The sequence below is a fragment of the Antennarius striatus genome, chromosome 17 (assembly GCF_040054535.1).
Source record: "Antennarius striatus isolate MH-2024 chromosome 17, ASM4005453v1, whole genome shotgun sequence".
Classification (NCBI taxonomy): Eukaryota; Metazoa; Chordata; class Actinopteri; order Lophiiformes; family Antennariidae; genus Antennarius; species Antennarius striatus.
The window spans coordinates 1,129,751-1,147,500 of record NC_090792.1 but is presented as its reverse complement, the minus strand read 5'-3'; the positions used below and the strand labels follow the sequence as shown (position 1 = coordinate 1,147,500).

Here is a 17,750-nt window from a genome sequence, read left to right as displayed (position 1 = left end):
TATGCTATTAATGAAATATAATTGGTTTTTGTGGAGTTTCTTTTTAATGGTGAACTGCTTCTTTAAGGAAGAAGCAGTTCACCATTAAAGTTCATATAGTTGGTGAGTGGGTAGCACTGTCGCCGCTCAGCAAGGCGGTTCTGGGTTTGAGTTCCGCTCTGTGGAGAGTTTGCATGTTATTTATATATATATATATGTATATGTATATATATATATATATATATATATATATATATACATACACGTACATACATACATATATATACGTATATACGTATATACTGTATATATATATGTATATACTGTATATATACGATATTCATTGAAGGTGCGCCTTATAACCAAATGCACCTCATAGTGCAGACAATACTGTAATTTAAAACAAATGCTAAAGCTTCTGACATGTTTATTGTATTTTTTTTCTCTTATTTTTACCTTCAACAGGCCTACGACATTCAATTTGCTGGTAAGAATATGTCACTTCAAGTATTAAGTAATTCTTACCCAGGTCAAATTTGTAGGTGAATTTGCTACCATTTCAGATGATAAACCTACAGGAGGGTGAAAACAGACGTGTTTGACTAAAGGATGAACTAAACTACACCGACGCAGCTCTTTGAGCTCTGATTCTCTGTTTGATCATCAGAACATCTTGATGACTTTTGACAAACATTATCAGTAAGATTTTTTGAAAATTTGTTGTCTGCCTCTACGATCCTCATCATGGTGGATTTCAAGCTACTGATCACAATGATTTTATTTAAAGTTGTAAATAATGACAATTCTAATGTCGGTGAGGTGAAGAGGTTTGTCTTGTTGAAGGTCCAGGCTAAATAAAAATGCACCTTCTGTATTTTTGGTGAACTATTGAAACAAGTTCTTATATTCTTTTACAGTGTTATTGTATATTTAACACTATTAAATTATGTAAAACCTTATGTTGTGGTGGCCATACCATAAATCATGTCACATGTGAACATGAAGACCATCATTTTCCCTTGTTCTCTCCCCCCTCTCTTCTCTTCACTACATTTGACTCTCACTCTTTTTCACCAGGTAATGAAAGTGTAAGAACCTACTGGAGAAGAAGCTCCGAAAAAGTCGGAAACAGAAAATTCCACGTTTCATATCTGAGTCCCCTGGTGATGATGAGCACAGCTCAGTGTGTCCTCTCCAAATTAAACCCTGGTTCCATGAATTAACCCCTCTGTCCTGCCTTCCTGCTCATAAGGTGCTACATGAACATATTTCCTGTTTGAAATTGTCAAATAATACAGAGTAATTCTGAATCATAAATTGTCATCAGGTACAGGTGCTGTGGTGTGTGTGCTGATATGTAAATGTTTTTCATGTTGCTCAAGATATATTACGTGAATAGGAGTCGTCCAAACCATGTGGAAGAAGCATATTGAGGAAATACAAATTTGTGCACAAATTATAAGCAATGCCACCCTAATAATATATCCACACCAGTCCATTAGTGCAGATGTGTGACTGCAGCGCTGCACAAACTGTGGGCCGTTATTGGGTTCTTTGTTCACGTCAAGCTGAAGTGGAGCGTCACGTCTATTGTGGTTTACAGTACATAGCTCCGCTGTGCAGCTGCATAGCTCTGCTGTGCAGCTGCACAGCATTGTTGTAAACACTGTGTTGTAAAACAGTGTTTTAAAGAGCAAGCCAAAATCTAGAGTGACTTTCAGGTGAGATCTATTCATGTTCATTATTCACTATTCACTATTTATTAAATCAGGTGACTTTGAACCTCTCTATTATAACTGACTTGCTGTTGATGAATTTGGTGCATTTCTGATATAATGTCAGGGGGATTTTACTCTAAAGTTTTAGAGGGGTGTGTCCTGGAAAATATTAAGACAGAGCTCTAATGTAAAAAGAATATTGAAAATAGATTTAAAATTTCAAATAAAAGAAAGACTTGCAATTAGGTGATTGTGTCTTTCCGTGGCAGAAAAACTCTTAACTCATTCTTAACTCTGAAAAGGTAGTTCTTTTTGTGCGCATGTGCAGATTTAAATCTCTCTCTTTTTTCTATGACAGTCATAAAGAACTGTCTTTTTTTTTTCTTCAATTAAATACTAGTAATGTTTAAAATGTAAAACCATTAAACATTAAAATTAAAACTTGACTTTCATACCATAAAAACTCTTTTTTTTTTTACTTTTTCTTATATAAAATATATTAAATTGGTTTGGTCTCACTGCTGGGGGAGATAATAGAGATAATAAAAGTTTATCCAAAGCCTCTTCCTGCCCACATTTAAATGATCTAAATTATAATCATTGACAGTGTGACCAACACCAAGCTGCTCGACTCAGTTGGTCTTTACTGGAATGCATCATGCAAATACCAAATCATGTCATTTGTGTGACCTGCATCTAATACTAATGTGTGTTTTTTATCTGTTAATTTTAAATGGACTCTTTTGGTCCGACCCCTCAGAGCTTCACAGCCGTTCACACGTTAACATTCACACACCTCTGGTGTTTTACCTCTAGGCACAACCTGTTCATTCAGAGTAGTGACCATTCACACACACCAGGGGAACAACACAGGGTTCACTATCCCACCCAAGGGCACTAACATGTGGGCCAGGGGGGTCAAACTCATTTTCACCGAGAGCCACATCAGCATAATATCTGTCCTCAAAGGGCCAGATGTAACTAATAAATGTAACTAAATGCAACTCAATGTAATGTATATAAATGTAACTACTCCTTAATGAATAAAGAAAAATGACATCAAACACAAGTTAGGACGTTAACTTTGTTCACGTTTTTGTCAGTTAAAATGGTCTGAATAACTGCATTGTGGGAAATGTTGTTTTTAGTCAAAGCACACTTTTGACCTGTTTATTTTTAGACATTCTGACCTTTTATCACATGTGTTAAACTCAAGGCCCGGGGGCCAAATGTGGCCCTCCACATCATTTTATGTGGTCTGCAAGAGTATTAAAGGTCAGAGTGCCTAAAAATAGATAGGTCAAAAGTGTGCTTTGACCAAAACTACATTTTCCACGATGCACTAATTCAGTCCCTTTTAACTCTGATAAAAATATTTTGAACAAAGTTAACGTCCTAACTTGTGTCTGATGTCATTTTTCTTTATTGATTGATAGTTTGATCCTTGATTGATGGAGTTCTGTGGGTTTAATAACCTGACAAATGAAAAGGATTTATGTTAGAACAGAGAAACAAACAAACATGTTTTTTCTGTCTATCTGTAATGTTTGGAACTAGAATCAGTCAGAAATTCAGAGTTATTTAACTGTAAACATAATAACATTTATTAATTCCTGTAAGGAAATAGTAGTAGTTACATTCATGTTACATTACATTGAGTTACATTTAGTTACATTTATTAGTTACATCTGGCCCTTTGAGGACAGCCGTGATGCTGATGTGGCCCTCAGTGCAAATGAGTTGGACACCCCTGTTTTATTCTCTGATGGGCCACACTTGGCCCCCGGGCCTTGAGTTTGACACATGTGATGTAGGCTGTAGGTGAATCAAATGTAGGATGGACATCAGCCCCAGAGCTCCAGTCCAAGCTGGATCAAACCAGGATTAAAGTTCTTTTCTGTTTCTTTATAAAACTGTATAATAATTCCAGGGGCGGCAGCGGCTCAGTGGTCCAGCAGGTCGTCCAGTGATTCAAGGATCGGCGGTTCGATTCCCGCTCCCGCTGATGTAGTTCACCATCACCAAGTGTGAATGAGGACAGAATTAATTATGGATCCACTTTAAAGCGACTTTGAGCATCCAGATTAAGCGCTGTATAAATCTAATCCATTAATTTAAATTTGTTGGAATATTTCCTGAGCAGATTGGACACAACTTTAACCAAAAGTCACATCTACATACGACACTTTGACTCAGTGGCATTTCCACTTAAACTCAATAGAATCCACAGTAGAGAATCTGATTAAGATGTTTCTGATACCGTTTCCAGTAGCAGGGGTTTCTACATGTCCATGACTCGTACCCGATCTGTGCATTAAGGTAGTAATAAAATCAGAATCAGGTCCGGTGAAGGATGTAAAGACAGCGATGGTCTGCAGATGAGAGGTGAAATCTCCCCGTCTCTCCAGAAATGAACCAACTGACAGCTTTAAAAACACAGGAAATCTAAAACTTACTTTTCATTCTGGAACCACTGAGGTCTAATTATTACAAAAGGTGGGAAACCCACTTCAGGGGTAGACAGAGTTAGGAATAATATTTAAAAACATAAATAACACTGGTTGGTCCCTGGCAACACAATGCACTGGTGACGCACCGGGGGTGTACCCTGCCTCTTGCCTGTGGTGTCTGCAGCAGACCCACGTCAGCAAGGTGGGAAAGGATGGATGGATGGATGGATGGATGGATGGATGGATGGATGGATGGATGGATGGATGGACTGCAACTCGACTTGCACCTGTTTGTGCAATTAACTCATGTAAAAACAATTTTTCAAAAAACCTTTGCATAAAACGCACTGGATTATAAAACGCACTGGATTATAAAACGCACTGGATTATAAAGCGCACTGGATTATAAAGCGCACTGGATTATAAAACACACTGGGCGGCACGGTGGCGCAGTGGTTAGCGCTGCCGCCTCACAACACGGCGGACCCGGGTTCGAGTCCCGCTCTGTGCGGAGTTCTCATGCTCTCCCCGTGTCTGCGTGGGTTCTCTCCGGGTTCTCCAGCTTCCTCCCACCTCCAAAAGCATGCGCTTCAGGTTGATTGGCCGGTCCCAAATTGACCATAGGAGTGAGTGTGTGTGAATGGTTGTTTGTTTCTATGTGGCTCCGCGGTACACTGGCGTCGTGCCCGGAGTGTCCCCCGCCTCACGCCCTGAGACTGCCAGGATAGGCACTGGCTACCCCGCGACCTGCATTAGCAGATTAAGCGGGTTGGAAGATGAATGAATGGATTATAAAGCACACTGGATTATAAAGCACACTGGATTATAAAGCGCACTGGATTATAAGGCGCACTGGATTATAAAGCACACTGGATTATAAGGCGCACTGTCGGTTTTTGAGAAAAGTAACGCTTTAGCTGCGCTTTATAGTGCAGAAAATCCTGTCCACAACTAACCACGTAGATAGATAGATAGATAGATAGATAGATAGATAGATACTTTATTAATCCCGGAGGAAATTGCATATATCGTATGTAACAACGATGTTCTTACCTGTGAATATGTTTTCCTGCTTGGGGCAAATCCCTTTAGGGGGTATCCTCTCTTTCCGCTCCCTTCCCCCCACCTCCTCCTCTGGGGTCACCTGGATGCCGACCTCCACCGGCTCCACCACCTTCCTCAGCTCCTTCTGCTGCCCGTGGTGATGGAGCCTCTGCAGGAGTGGACCCCCCCCTCCTCCGCCGCCGCCCCCCCGGTCCCGGTCGTTCATCTTGTCCATGCAGCCATTGGCCAGCGCAGGGGTTTGGCACTGCTTCTTCTTGTGCTCGATGAAGAGGAGGATGTCGCCCAGCGGGAGGGTCATCTGACACTGACCACAGGTCAGCAGGTCCAGGTCGGCGTGGAGGCCGGGGGGCAGGGCGGGGGCCAGACCGGGCTCCAGCGGGTGGGGGAGCAGGCCGAGCTGGAGGGAAGACGGGCTGAGAGAGTGGAGGGGTAGCGGGTCGGGATGCATGCGGCCATCTGGATACTGAGCCTCCGCTGTCCAATGAGAAGAGAGAAAAGACATCAGGTGATTCAACAGCTATATTGATAGATAGATCGATCAGTCTATTTATCTATCTATCTATCTATCTATCTATCTATCTATCTATCTATCTATCTATCTATCTATCTATCTATCTATCTATCTATCTATCTATCTATCTATCTATCTATCTATCTATTTATCTATCTATCTATCTATCTATCTGTCTATATACAGTATATATACAGTATATATATATATATATATATATATATATATATATATATATATACTGTATACAGTGTATATGTATACTGTATATAAATACATAACATAATTTACTTCATAATAAAACTATTAAATAACATTGATTGCAATATTGATTGTAATTTACGTATTTATCGCTTTAATAATCTTGAACACTAATGGAAAAAAACTTGAGAGGAGATGATGCTTAAATGTTTTTTGGAATCATTATTATTCATCATTATTTTCTATTTATTTTTTGGTTGCCATGACTACAGAATCCATTTAAGTCTCTGAGGAAGTGCAAAAGTGTCCAAAATCGTTCAACACACATTTCCGGTTACCGACTTGTCACGCGTTACGTCCTGTTTGTGTGTACACATATAGAAGTGTGTCTACGTGTGTGTGTGTGTGTGTGTGTGTGTGTGTGTGTGTGTGTGCATGTGTGTGTGCACATATGTGTGTGTTTTTGCATTCATGTGTGTGTGCTTGTGGCCTGCAGGCTACAGCCATCTGTCTGACTGAAATGAACAGTCGTGGCGTTCAGTGTGTTTTTCCAGTAATAAACATTTTAAAGAGAAACGACAGCGACCTGGAAAAAGTCCATCCACAGCGATAATGACCAATAAAGACTTGATTATTAAAATACAATAAGTCAAACACACAACAGACCTGCTGTGTGTGTGAGACGACACAACGTTCACACTCGACTAGAGGAGGAAACCAGAATAAAAAAGCTGCACACACTGAAAGTAACGCTGTCACACACACACACACACACACACACACACACACACACACACGTTATGCATCACACAGCCAAAGTCAGAAGAAGAACAGAAACGTGTCATCGACGTATGAGTGTGTCACAAATAACTATTTACTTTTTCACCACTTTGACTCATAAAAGGCTGCAGAGCGCTTCCAGAACCAGAGGAGCTCCTGTCGGTTCAGGACAAAGAAAACCACATGTGTGTTTTTATTTGTGTGAGAGTGGAAAGATTAAAACATTCAATCAGATTTATAAGAAACAAAACAGGATTTTGTGGTGTTTTCACTTCAAACACGTGAAGATATGAGCGAAGTGTAACACACACACACACACACACAGACACACACACACACACGCACACATATTTATTTTTAAATGTTCTTATATCTTAAATCATTTTAATCATTTTATAAAAAAATCTTCATCGTTTTTTTTGTACACATCTGAACCACCACAACATTTTCATATAGTGTTTTTGGGGGGGTGGGGGGTGTAAAATAATAACTGTAATAGAACTTGGGTTACGTATTGAACAGCAGAATTTTCACTGCTATTCTTATTATTTTCATTTGAGTCATTTTACAGAAACGTTTTGATGATAAAAGGTTGGTTAGTTTTCAAAGTTGATGTGAAATGAAGCTCTGTGCATCAAAATAAATGTGAGTTCCCCCCCTGAGGTGACCCCCCCAGTCTGGTCTCAGTCAGGCTGACCACGTGAAACCGGTGGGAGGAACGTTTGTTTCAGTCTGACTGAGGTGAGGAAGAGGAAGATGATTCGTTACAGTGGAACCAGGAGGAAGAGAGAAAAACAAAAAGTGATTCTCATTAAAAAAAAGCTGAAAACAGGATAAAAACGTCACTACAGAACTCAACCCCTAAATAATAAATCTACTACTGCTCTCAGACGCATATGAGACGTATTTATCCACTATGTCTGGACTGTAATGTTTATTTTTTCAAAACATGATTAATTACTTAAAGACACGATGTTACATAATAGAATAAGGCTTGTTTTGATCTGAAATTAATAAAAAATATTAATAATTTACTACATCGGGAAAGAAAAGAGTGTATTTGCAGTCGCTTCCATAAACTATAATTGCAGCTGCACACTACACTGTATGCACACACACACACACACACACACACACACACACACACACACACACACACACACACACACACACACGTCAGGACTTATATTCCATAAATAAGACATTGTGACGGTCGGACTGCAGGTGTTGACAGTTAGAAGGGGAATGTGGTATTGGTTGTTTTGATGACATCTGATCTGATTAACACACACACACACACACACACACACACACACACACACACACACACATTTGCAGTCCCTCTCATTGGAGGGCAGGCAGAGCACTGACAGCCTCAGAGCGCCCCCTAGCAGGGAGAGAGAGAATGAGAGAGAGAGACAATGACAAGACAGTAAGAAGAGCGAGTGGGGGGGTGTGGGGGCACAGACACGAGAGGAGGTTATTTAGAGAGTCCGTCTGCACAGCTCAGGTGTTCACCGTCTCCACACGCCTACGCAAAAAAAAAAAAAAAAGCGAATCTGCCTGACGGAAAATAAAACCACAAAGATCAGCAGCAGTTAGTCTCTGGTGTTTGTGAGACGAAACTCAGGTTTTCTCCACAGAACAGAAGCAGGTGTGGAGACCCATCATCAGATCATCAGATCATCAGATCATCAGATCATCAGATCATCAGATCATCAGATCATCATGATCATCAGATCATCAGATCATCAGAATCATCAGATCATCAGATCATCAGATCATCAGATCATCATGATCATCAGATCATCAGATCATCAGATCATCAGATCATCAGATCATCAGATCATCCTGATCCGTGGAGGTTGGAACCATTTAGGTCTGAAGGAGTTTCACCTCTCGTCCAGGAGGCTTCAGAACAGACATCCAAAGTCTCCTGAAGACTCACAGCTGATTCAGCTGGTGCCTCTGAAACAACTGAAACAACTGAAACATGTGGTCGTGTAGCCGACTCTAAACGTCTGTCCGTCAGAATCCAGTCCACTTTATTCTATAGCACAATTTAAACAACACAAGAGCTGCACAGTCACTAGATAAAAACACAACAGACGCGCCTGAAAACCGTGAACATAACGCAGTTATATAACACATCAAATAAAAATCCAATAAAACAATTTTTTTTTTTAAAGTTAAAATCGGAAATAAAATCAGATTAAAAACATGATGTGAAATAATTCACAAAAACACTCTCAGTGGAGTCTAACGCCGGGGGAACGTGAGGCTCGGTTCTCTGGACCTGAGAACATCTCAGATGGAGCAAAGGTCTGACGATCACACGCCAGCGCAGCGCTAACAGTGTTCTCATGAAAATGAGAATAACAATAGAGATAGGGTAAAAAAGCAGCTTGAGGAAGAGACGGACGGCCTGACACACTGACGCCATCTTGGTTGACTTCTCTTGGAGCTGAAACGTCTCCAGACTTTTAAAGTGTTCTCCTAATGAGGGGAAGCCTGTAGATCAGACCTGAGGCTCAACTCGGTATCAGACGCCGTCTTAACTTTGTGTCCATCTGAGGCCTCCACCAGGCCGCGTCTACCCAATCACAAACGTCACCTTCACACAATAATTTGTTGCGTCTTTAGAAACACGTCGTCTCTCAGGAAACGACATCCGGTCGTGTAGAAACACGACGGCGCCGGCGTCTCGTTTGCATCACGAGGAGAAATCCAGGTTTAAAACGCTCTGATTGAACTCCTGACAGAGTTCAAGAAAAACACGCATGGGTGTGTGTGTGTGTGTGTGTGTGTGTGTGTGTGTGTGTGTGTGTGTGTGTGTGTGTGTGTGTGTGTGTGTGTGTGTGTGTGTGTGTGTGTGTGTTAGTTCATGTGTGTACTCATGCATGCCAAAGTGGAGAGCATCTCATTGGAGTCTGAATAATAAAGAATCACACTGACAGGTTAGACACCCCTAACACACTGCATTTACACTTCACTAGCACACACACACACACACACACACACACACACACACACACACACACATACAAACACACACACACACATGCACACACACACATGCACTAGGAAGTTAATTGATTAGCCTCTCTGTACACTTCTTGTGACGGTAACTCATGTTTATCTGTTATTACACACACTAACACTAGTGTGTGTGCGTGCGTGTGTGTGTGTGTGTGTGTGTGTGTGTGTGTGTGTGTGTGTGTGTGTGTGTGTGTGTGTGTGTGTGTGTGTGTGTGTGTGAATATTTCAAGCCTTTTAGGAGGAACAGATGAAGCCTGACCCTAAACCAGTGCTCAGACGCTCGTCTACAGGCAAACTTCCTTCACAGCGGGTTTGTTTGTTTGTTTGTTTGTTTGTTTGTTTGTTTGTTGGTTTTATAGTTATTGAACCGAATGAGCAAACAACTGATCTAACAGGGTTCTTTCAGCAGGATGACGGTGAGCTGGAGACGCACCAGTGTCTCCTGTCCTCCTCCTGGTTCAGACCCACTGGTGGAAACTTTGATTTAACCCACTGAGATCCAGCGTGGAGCTGCTGTGTTGTGTGTGTGTGTGTGTGTGTGTGTGTGTGTGTGTGTGTGTGTGTGTGTGTGTGTGTGTGTGTGTGTGTGTGTGTGTGTGTGTGTGTGTGTGTGTGTGTGTGTGTGTGTGTGTGTGTGTTCACGCCTGCAGTGGTGAGAGTGGTCTAAGTTCAGGTGTGTTCTCTGAGGCACAGGGACGCGTCCGGTTTGGGTTCATATTGAGACATAAAAATGTATTTTTCTCATGAAAGTGAATTTTCTTTCCCACTAAACACATTTAGCTTCTTAATAATTATTCACATGAAGACATCTTCATTCTATTTTACGGGGACATTCTGTAAAGAGACGCGGTGTGGCCGTGGGTGATTCGCTGTCTGTGCGTAAAATAATCCAAATCTAGAAATAATCCCACGGATCTGAACTGGTGCAGTAAGAAAATACCACCAATAAAACATCACACTTAAACAGAAACAGGCACTAAATTATTTAGTTTATATACAATAATAACACAAATAAATCGACGTGAAGAGACCCACAGAGTCCTCACGTCACTTTATTTAATCTCTGATGGATTTTCTGTGTAAAAACTGAAACAATCCCGTCTAATCCTAATCTAAACGGTTAAAATAAAAGGTCGAACTTTTTCTTAAAGATGAAAATAATTTATAACTAAATAGGCCCACCGGAATTTCTTAAAATGACTTATTTTTATTTGCGTTCTTCAATAGCAAATGAAAGAGAACAAGTTTTATAAATTTAATTAACGACTAAATTTTGCTGTTTTAAATTTGAAGTTTTAACGTAAAATCTCCCCAAAGCCTGGACTCGACTTTAATTATCACAAGAAGCAGAAACAGAACGAGTCCTGAATCGATAAAGTATTGGGACGGATGTTCTTTAATCGTTACGCACAGAAACGATTAAGTTAAAGAAGTAAATTCAGGCCGTTTTTCATTTCTCACTGCGTCAAACTTTCTGCTCAAAGTTGTAAATATTCCTATTTTCCTGTCCAGATGTGTGCGCGGGGGGAGCGGCTCTGTACTCACATGGAGCGTCTCTCTGGGACAGGTGCTGGGGCTTCCCTTGCTTGCGTCGGGACATCGCCCCGGCATCTACACCGGCATCGCCCGGAGAGCAGCGCTGGAACGGTGGGCTCTCCTCCTCCTGCTCCCCCGGTCCACCGACGGGCTCGCTGACCACCAGGTGACCCCCCCACCCCCTCGAAATGCTCCCCGGCTCAGATGACTCCCCCACCCCCCCTCCCCAGCCGGTATCGAGTTGCGGCGGACGCGCTAGAGCCGTGCGCTCCGGTCGGTGAGGATGAGGCGCGCCTCTCCTTCAGTCAGTGGGGGGGGGGAGGATAGTCCGACTGCGTGTCCGTGGCGGTCACATCATCTGTGGGGGGTGGATGGGGTGGGGGAAGGGGGGCCGGAGCGGAGTGGCGGTGGGGTCCACCTGATGGTCAGTCTCTACCTGCGTCCGCGCGTCCGGGGCTGGAGGTGGCGGAGGAAACGGCACCGGTTCACGCGTGGAAGTGGATTCAAAACGGATCCAATTCTCTTCTTTGCACTTCTGGATGTGTCGCCAATTCGTGGGCACTTAATTCTGCTCCGCTGGCAGCGCTGGTCGTCCGGGGGGGGGCGGGTAAGACTTCTAAGTCTGACCCGACGCCCGGTGCGCCACTTTCAGGACGGAGCGCTCCTCTTCTCGCTCTTTGCGCCAGCAGCTGGGTCCCGCATCCCGGGGCTGCGTGCGGCTCCGTGCGGCTCCGTGCGGCTCCGTGCGGGTCCGTGAGGCTCCGTGAGGCTCCGTGAGGCTCCGTGAGGCTCCGTGAGGCTCCGTGAGGCTCCGTGCGGCTCCGTGAGGCTCTCTGGCTCCGACAATGGCAGAAAAACTCAAGTTCAAGTACGGACGTGACGTTCGGTGTGTGGCGAGAAGGAGAGTGGAGACTGAAGAGCACTGGGGGCGACTAGTGGTGGCTTTCACACACACACACACACACACACACACACACACACACACACACACACACACACACACACACACACACACACCTCTAGTGGTCTGAGCGCCTCGGTGTCTCTGCAGGTGTCCCATCACTGGTAATGAGGTTTGTTCAGTTTCATTTCGTGGGGAGGGGGGGGGGTGGCACTGAACACTGGACACTTTCCACCAGTTTGAATTAGCGTTAAACCGTTAAAATAAATAAATTAAATAAAAATGAATAAGATAAAAACTGCGCGCTGGCTGGCAGTGGGTAGTGACGGGTCACTCCGCGCTTTTTTTGTTGGATAACGAGTGTAAATTGTCTAATTATTCATATAATTAATGAGTTCAACGATTTTGTTACACACGTCTATTCGTGACGTCACTCGAGATCTTCATCTAATGGTCACAACTTAATCCGACTCGTTTATACCGCAGCTTGTTAAAAAAAATCACCAAAAACTAAATATTATGACAACCAGATTCATGTTTGAAACCGGCGCGTCATGTGGCCTACACACACACACACACACACACACACACACACACACACACACACACACACACACACACACACACACACACACACACACACACACACACACACACACACACACACACACACACACACACACACACATTTATCCATCAAACGTCCTCATTTTCATTCATATTATTGAATCATTACGCATGAGGGGAATCTGTGGTTCTAAATTCAAAGATCGATCTATCGGCTCTATTTTATCTGTTATTAATTATAAACATGAATGTTAGAAACCAGGAATCAGTTGAGTTCAAGGAAACGATATGAGTTCAAATAAAAAGGTTGGTGTGACGTTGACCTCAGGCTGGAGCAAACACAGGATTTAAATTAGTGTGTGTGTGTGTGTGTGTGTGTGTGTGTGTGTGTGTGTGTGTGTGTGTGTGTGTGTGTGTGTGTGTGTGTGTGTGTGTGTGTGTGTGTGTGTGTGTGTGTGTGTGTGTGTGTGTGTGTGTGTGTGTGTGTTGATCATGGATACATTTCTGCCCCCACTGTTTAAAATAAAGCCCGGCTCTGATTTCCAAGGTAAAAAGTGGGATTTAGTAACTCGGATGAACCGCGCGTTACGCGTGACGTGTGCGCCAGAGGGGTTAAAGGGTGAGACGGAGTGGGTGAGAGTCCCGGAGCGGAACGGGGGGGGGGGGTGTCTCAGTGTGAATGTGATGAAACCCTGAGAGGCAGACCTTTACAAAACACAACCAGCTCTTCATCCATGATCACAACAACACTCCTAAAATCTTTTTTCTGCCGCATCTGAAACTCCGAAACGCGCGTTCACACCCGCGTTTCGCGGGTCCACCACCTTCTCTGTCGCCTCCAGGAGGCTCCTGCCTCCTCTCTCCTTCCTCCTGCTCCATCTCTTCCTCTTTCTATACCTTCACGCGTTTCTCTCCCATAACCCGAAGCCTCTCCTGGTTCCAGCAGAACACCGCAGGAGGACGTAAATAGATTTCTCATACTTATTTATAAGAAAAAGAAGAGGATGGCAGGTTCGTCTAAAATGTCTTTGTCACGCATAAAAGAACTCCCACTTTTATTGGGGAGGGATACATGCAGCACTTTGTCACAATAACAGCCGACAGACAGCATTACGTTGAAATGTAAATCATATTTTTTAAGGCGCAAATCGGTGCCAGTGGGCTTTTTTTTTCTTGCATGTTTTTATATGAAGATATGAGATTAGAGCCGCTTTGAGGCGCTCGGTGGATGAAGGCAGGCTGTCTTCATTTGCGCTCACGTTGAATCCACAAACAGAAACACCAGGAGCGCGTTTTTACGCACATTTTCAGGCTGACGTTCTTAGAATATGTGAGAGCTGAAATTTTTCCCCAAAAAAAAGTTTTTAATAATTGTTTATCGAGGTTTTAATGTTTTTGGTATGTAGTGGTGTCTATTCCTTTACGCAGGCCTAATCCCAGGTTACCAGTTGACACTGCGGTGGGATTACGCGCAAAATGGAACTCCAGGCCAGCATCGCAACCCGGATGCGCTCTGTGCCCTGAAACTTGATTGGCTCCTTTGCGCTTTATATCTGACTTTAAAACTGATTTCTCAATTAAGTCCATCGATGTTATTGACAAGGGGAGAGGGACACTCTGCCCCACCCCCCCACCACCAAAACAGGGTCCAATATGGGACAAATCTCTGATTTAACGTCTGTCAATCTAAAATTTTAACGTTATAATTTTTTTAGACTGGGCAGTAGTTCATTGATGAATGTGATTTTTTAGTTACTGCGTTTTAATTTGCAAAATTGATTAAACAAAACCAAGAATTTGTGATTGAAATAATGAAATTTCTTGCAAAAGGATCCTAAAACGGAAAATTAATTTTCTTTCTTGGTAACAGCATCACAAGTTTCAGACAAAGTTTAGTTCATATCGCAAAATTTTCATGAAATCCCCAGGAAATAGATTTTCGTGTCTATTTCCTGGAGATGTTCAAGTCATCTGTGATCATCCATAACCTGAAAACCAAGATTTAGAAACTGGTTAGGACCAGGAGACACGTCAAAACACCCGCAAGTGGAAACGCACTTCAGCCCTGAGTGACAGAAAATTTAAAACAAAAAACAGGAAAAAATGTAAAAATGTAAAAATATAATTTAGTCGTTAATAATTACAAAAAAGTACAATCTTAATTGTTCATGGATGAGCTGCAACAGGTCCATCATGTCGGTGTCATCCTTCAAACAGTTCGTTGTTTCCTTTTAATTCAATTCAGTCATGAAAAGCAGAGGAAGAGTCAGATGGTGGGGCGTTACTCTTCATCCCGTTACTCTTCATCCCGTTACTCTTCATCCCGTTACTCTTCATCCCGTTACTCTTCATCCCGTTACTCTTCATCCCGTTACTCTTCATCCCGTTACTCTTCATCCCGGCAGGAGATTGAAGACGCGTCACGCTCAACTCGTAAAACAACACCGCCCTCTGGCGGCCAGCCGCCGCCACAGCAGCAGAACTGTTTCCTGTGTGTGTGTGTGTGTGTGTGTGTGTGTGTGTGTGTGTGTGTGTGTGTGTGTGTGTGTGTGTGTGTGTGTGTGTGTGTGTGTGTGTGTGTGTGTGTGTGTGTGTGTGTGTGTGTGTGTGTGTGTGTGTCAACATATGGGCATATGCTCCTCTTTGGGTTCTACTGGTTTGCTACAGAAACCATTCAGAGGGTTTTATTACAGGTCGTCAGTGAAGTGTTTCGTAATGGAATGCACCTGTCAGAGGGGCTGCAGGCGGTGCAGCACTGGAGCCCTCAGGCATGATTACACATATTAAAGTTTAAATGATTCCTTTTAATGTGAAATTGCTAATCACTGACTTATTTAGAACAAGTTAGAGGCAGAAACACACTCCTCTCCACCTTCCTCCACTCATTTCAAACAGTTCTATTTTTAGAATCATTAATTCCACCAAAATTATGGAACATGTTCTGCATGTTGGTTGTGAGGGAAACAACAAAAAAGTGCACTAAGAACTGTGAAGAATACTTGTAAGTTTATTTCCAATATAAACAAAAGATGAACTTCTCCATGACAGTCACTTTAACCAATGGAATCACTAATCAATACAATGAACAGCAGTGACAACACACATAGAAACTAGAGCATTAAAAAAAACATTTGCCTCTGTTCTAAAATTATAAAAAGGTTAAAATAATTTTTTAAGTGTGTTGGCTGAAGTGAAACAGAAAAATTTTGTTAAAAATATTAATTTTATAGACAAAGTTTAACACATTCCATTTGCTGTTAGGGCTGTCACAATGTCAGCCGTTCATTACACAATTAATGGTGCAGTAAATTCACAATAAATATAATATTTCTGTACTTGTTATATAACTATATAACACAAACGTTTGAGTGGTATTTTATTAATCATTAATTACTTTGATTTATTAGGGCCCAATCCCTTCTGACGCATTTTGCTGCTTTGTTTTTATTAATATGTTAATTATTATCATTCAAAACAAAATATGATTCATAAAAATTTGAGATACTGAGACCAAACATGAATGGTTGGAAGTCAGCTCCATTCTTTACATGTTAAGTCACTTTTATGGTAATCCAATATATTTTTCTTACTGTAACTTCAGGATTAAAGATTATTACAGCGTACTGCATCCTCTAAAATCGATGGTATTTCATCAAGCGTGTCAAAAATGCTCTTTTAATGTGATTAACATTTTTAGGAGCATCAGTAATGCACAGCTGAACGCAGTCACTGTTGTACAAGTACCACTGAATAACCTGTTTATTAAATATACTGTAATTCTATAACTGATATTAATTATTTAATTAAATCAATAACAAAAAACTTGATAATACTATAAAGTCACATGACAGATTTAGAATTAACATGACTAATACGTGCAGTGTGTGCAATAATTCAGGTTATATTACCAAAGGAGTGATGCAATGACCAGTGAAGAGGTTTTAAGTACAGGAGACATCGTTCTGTGAGATTTGAATTCAGTTTCAACATTTTTGAAATGTCGAGTTTGCACAGAAATGGAATTATTTGGGTTATTTTCATGTGGGAGGGGTCAGCTTTCTGTTAGGGGAGGAGTTTCAACCTGGGAATTATATTCTATGGGATTATAACCTACTTTAAATGTGAGGAGTAGCATGCCAAAACAAATTGCATCAAATCTTTTTACTATTCTGAGAACTCATTCCAAGTCATAGACACGTCCCGATGATTTCCATCTCCCTAAGCCTGACAGCCGCGTCTCTGCCTCTCCATCCACCTCCACCCACCTCAGTGGTCATTCTCCTGGTGGGGGTCTGACGGCCTGTCAGGAGACGCTGCTGAGAGCAGAGATGTGACAAAATCAGCTCTGATCAGACCTGATACACACACACACACACACACACACACACACACACACACACACACACACACACAGATGACCAGAGAGCAGTGAAGAGGCCCAGTGTCGATGTCCCACCTTATCTTCATCAGACCTCCCAGCCCTGACCCAGAATATTCCAGTCCTGCAAATTTGGTATCAAGTGTGTGTGTGTGTGTGTGTGTGTGTGTGTGTGTGTCTCTGACCACATTAGCACAGGTGGTCAGTGTGTGTGTGTGTGTGTGTGTGTGTGTGTGTGTGTGTGTGTGTGTGTGTGTGTGTGTGTGTGTGTGTGTGTGTGTGTGTGTGTGTGTGTAAGACATGATGTCTTTTGGCATGGGGAGCTCTCCTGCCCAGTTTCCTGACTGTCAGGGCAAATATCTGAGGACAGGAGATGGATGTAAGGATGGAAGAGAAAGTAAGGAGATTAAAAAAAATAACTTCAGAGTTGTTGTAGCCTTTAGCTCCTTCCAGATCTCACCTTTGATGCTCTTCATGTTTTTCCATTTCCCATGTCAAACATTTTATCATCATTACTGGTCTGTCCAATCTCGGAAGCCAGGTTGGGACCTGTCTAATACTTGAACATTTGGCGTTAAATGAAGGAGCTGACTATACTGAGTCTATTCAGTCAAGATACTTCACT

General features: G+C 42.2%; 1 protein-coding gene across 1 annotated transcript in view; it reads right to left on the bottom strand.

Annotated features, from left to right (window-relative positions):
* The window catches only part of bcl11ba (BCL11 transcription factor B a), a 29,552-nt gene extending 18,113 nt beyond the window's left edge, over window positions 1-11,439 (bottom strand). Inside the window, exons 1-2 of the mRNA XM_068339629.1 lie at window positions 11,289-11,439; window positions 5,201-5,686 (exon numbers count right to left, since the gene is read on the bottom strand). Of these exons, the coding sequence (XP_068195730.1) occupies window positions 5,201-5,686; window positions 11,289-11,343 (541 nt within the window). The 5' untranslated portion in view covers window positions 11,344-11,439. The remainder of the gene's footprint in view (window positions 1-5,200; window positions 5,687-11,288) is intronic.
* Between the last annotated feature and the right edge of the window lie 6,311 nt (window positions 11,440-17,750).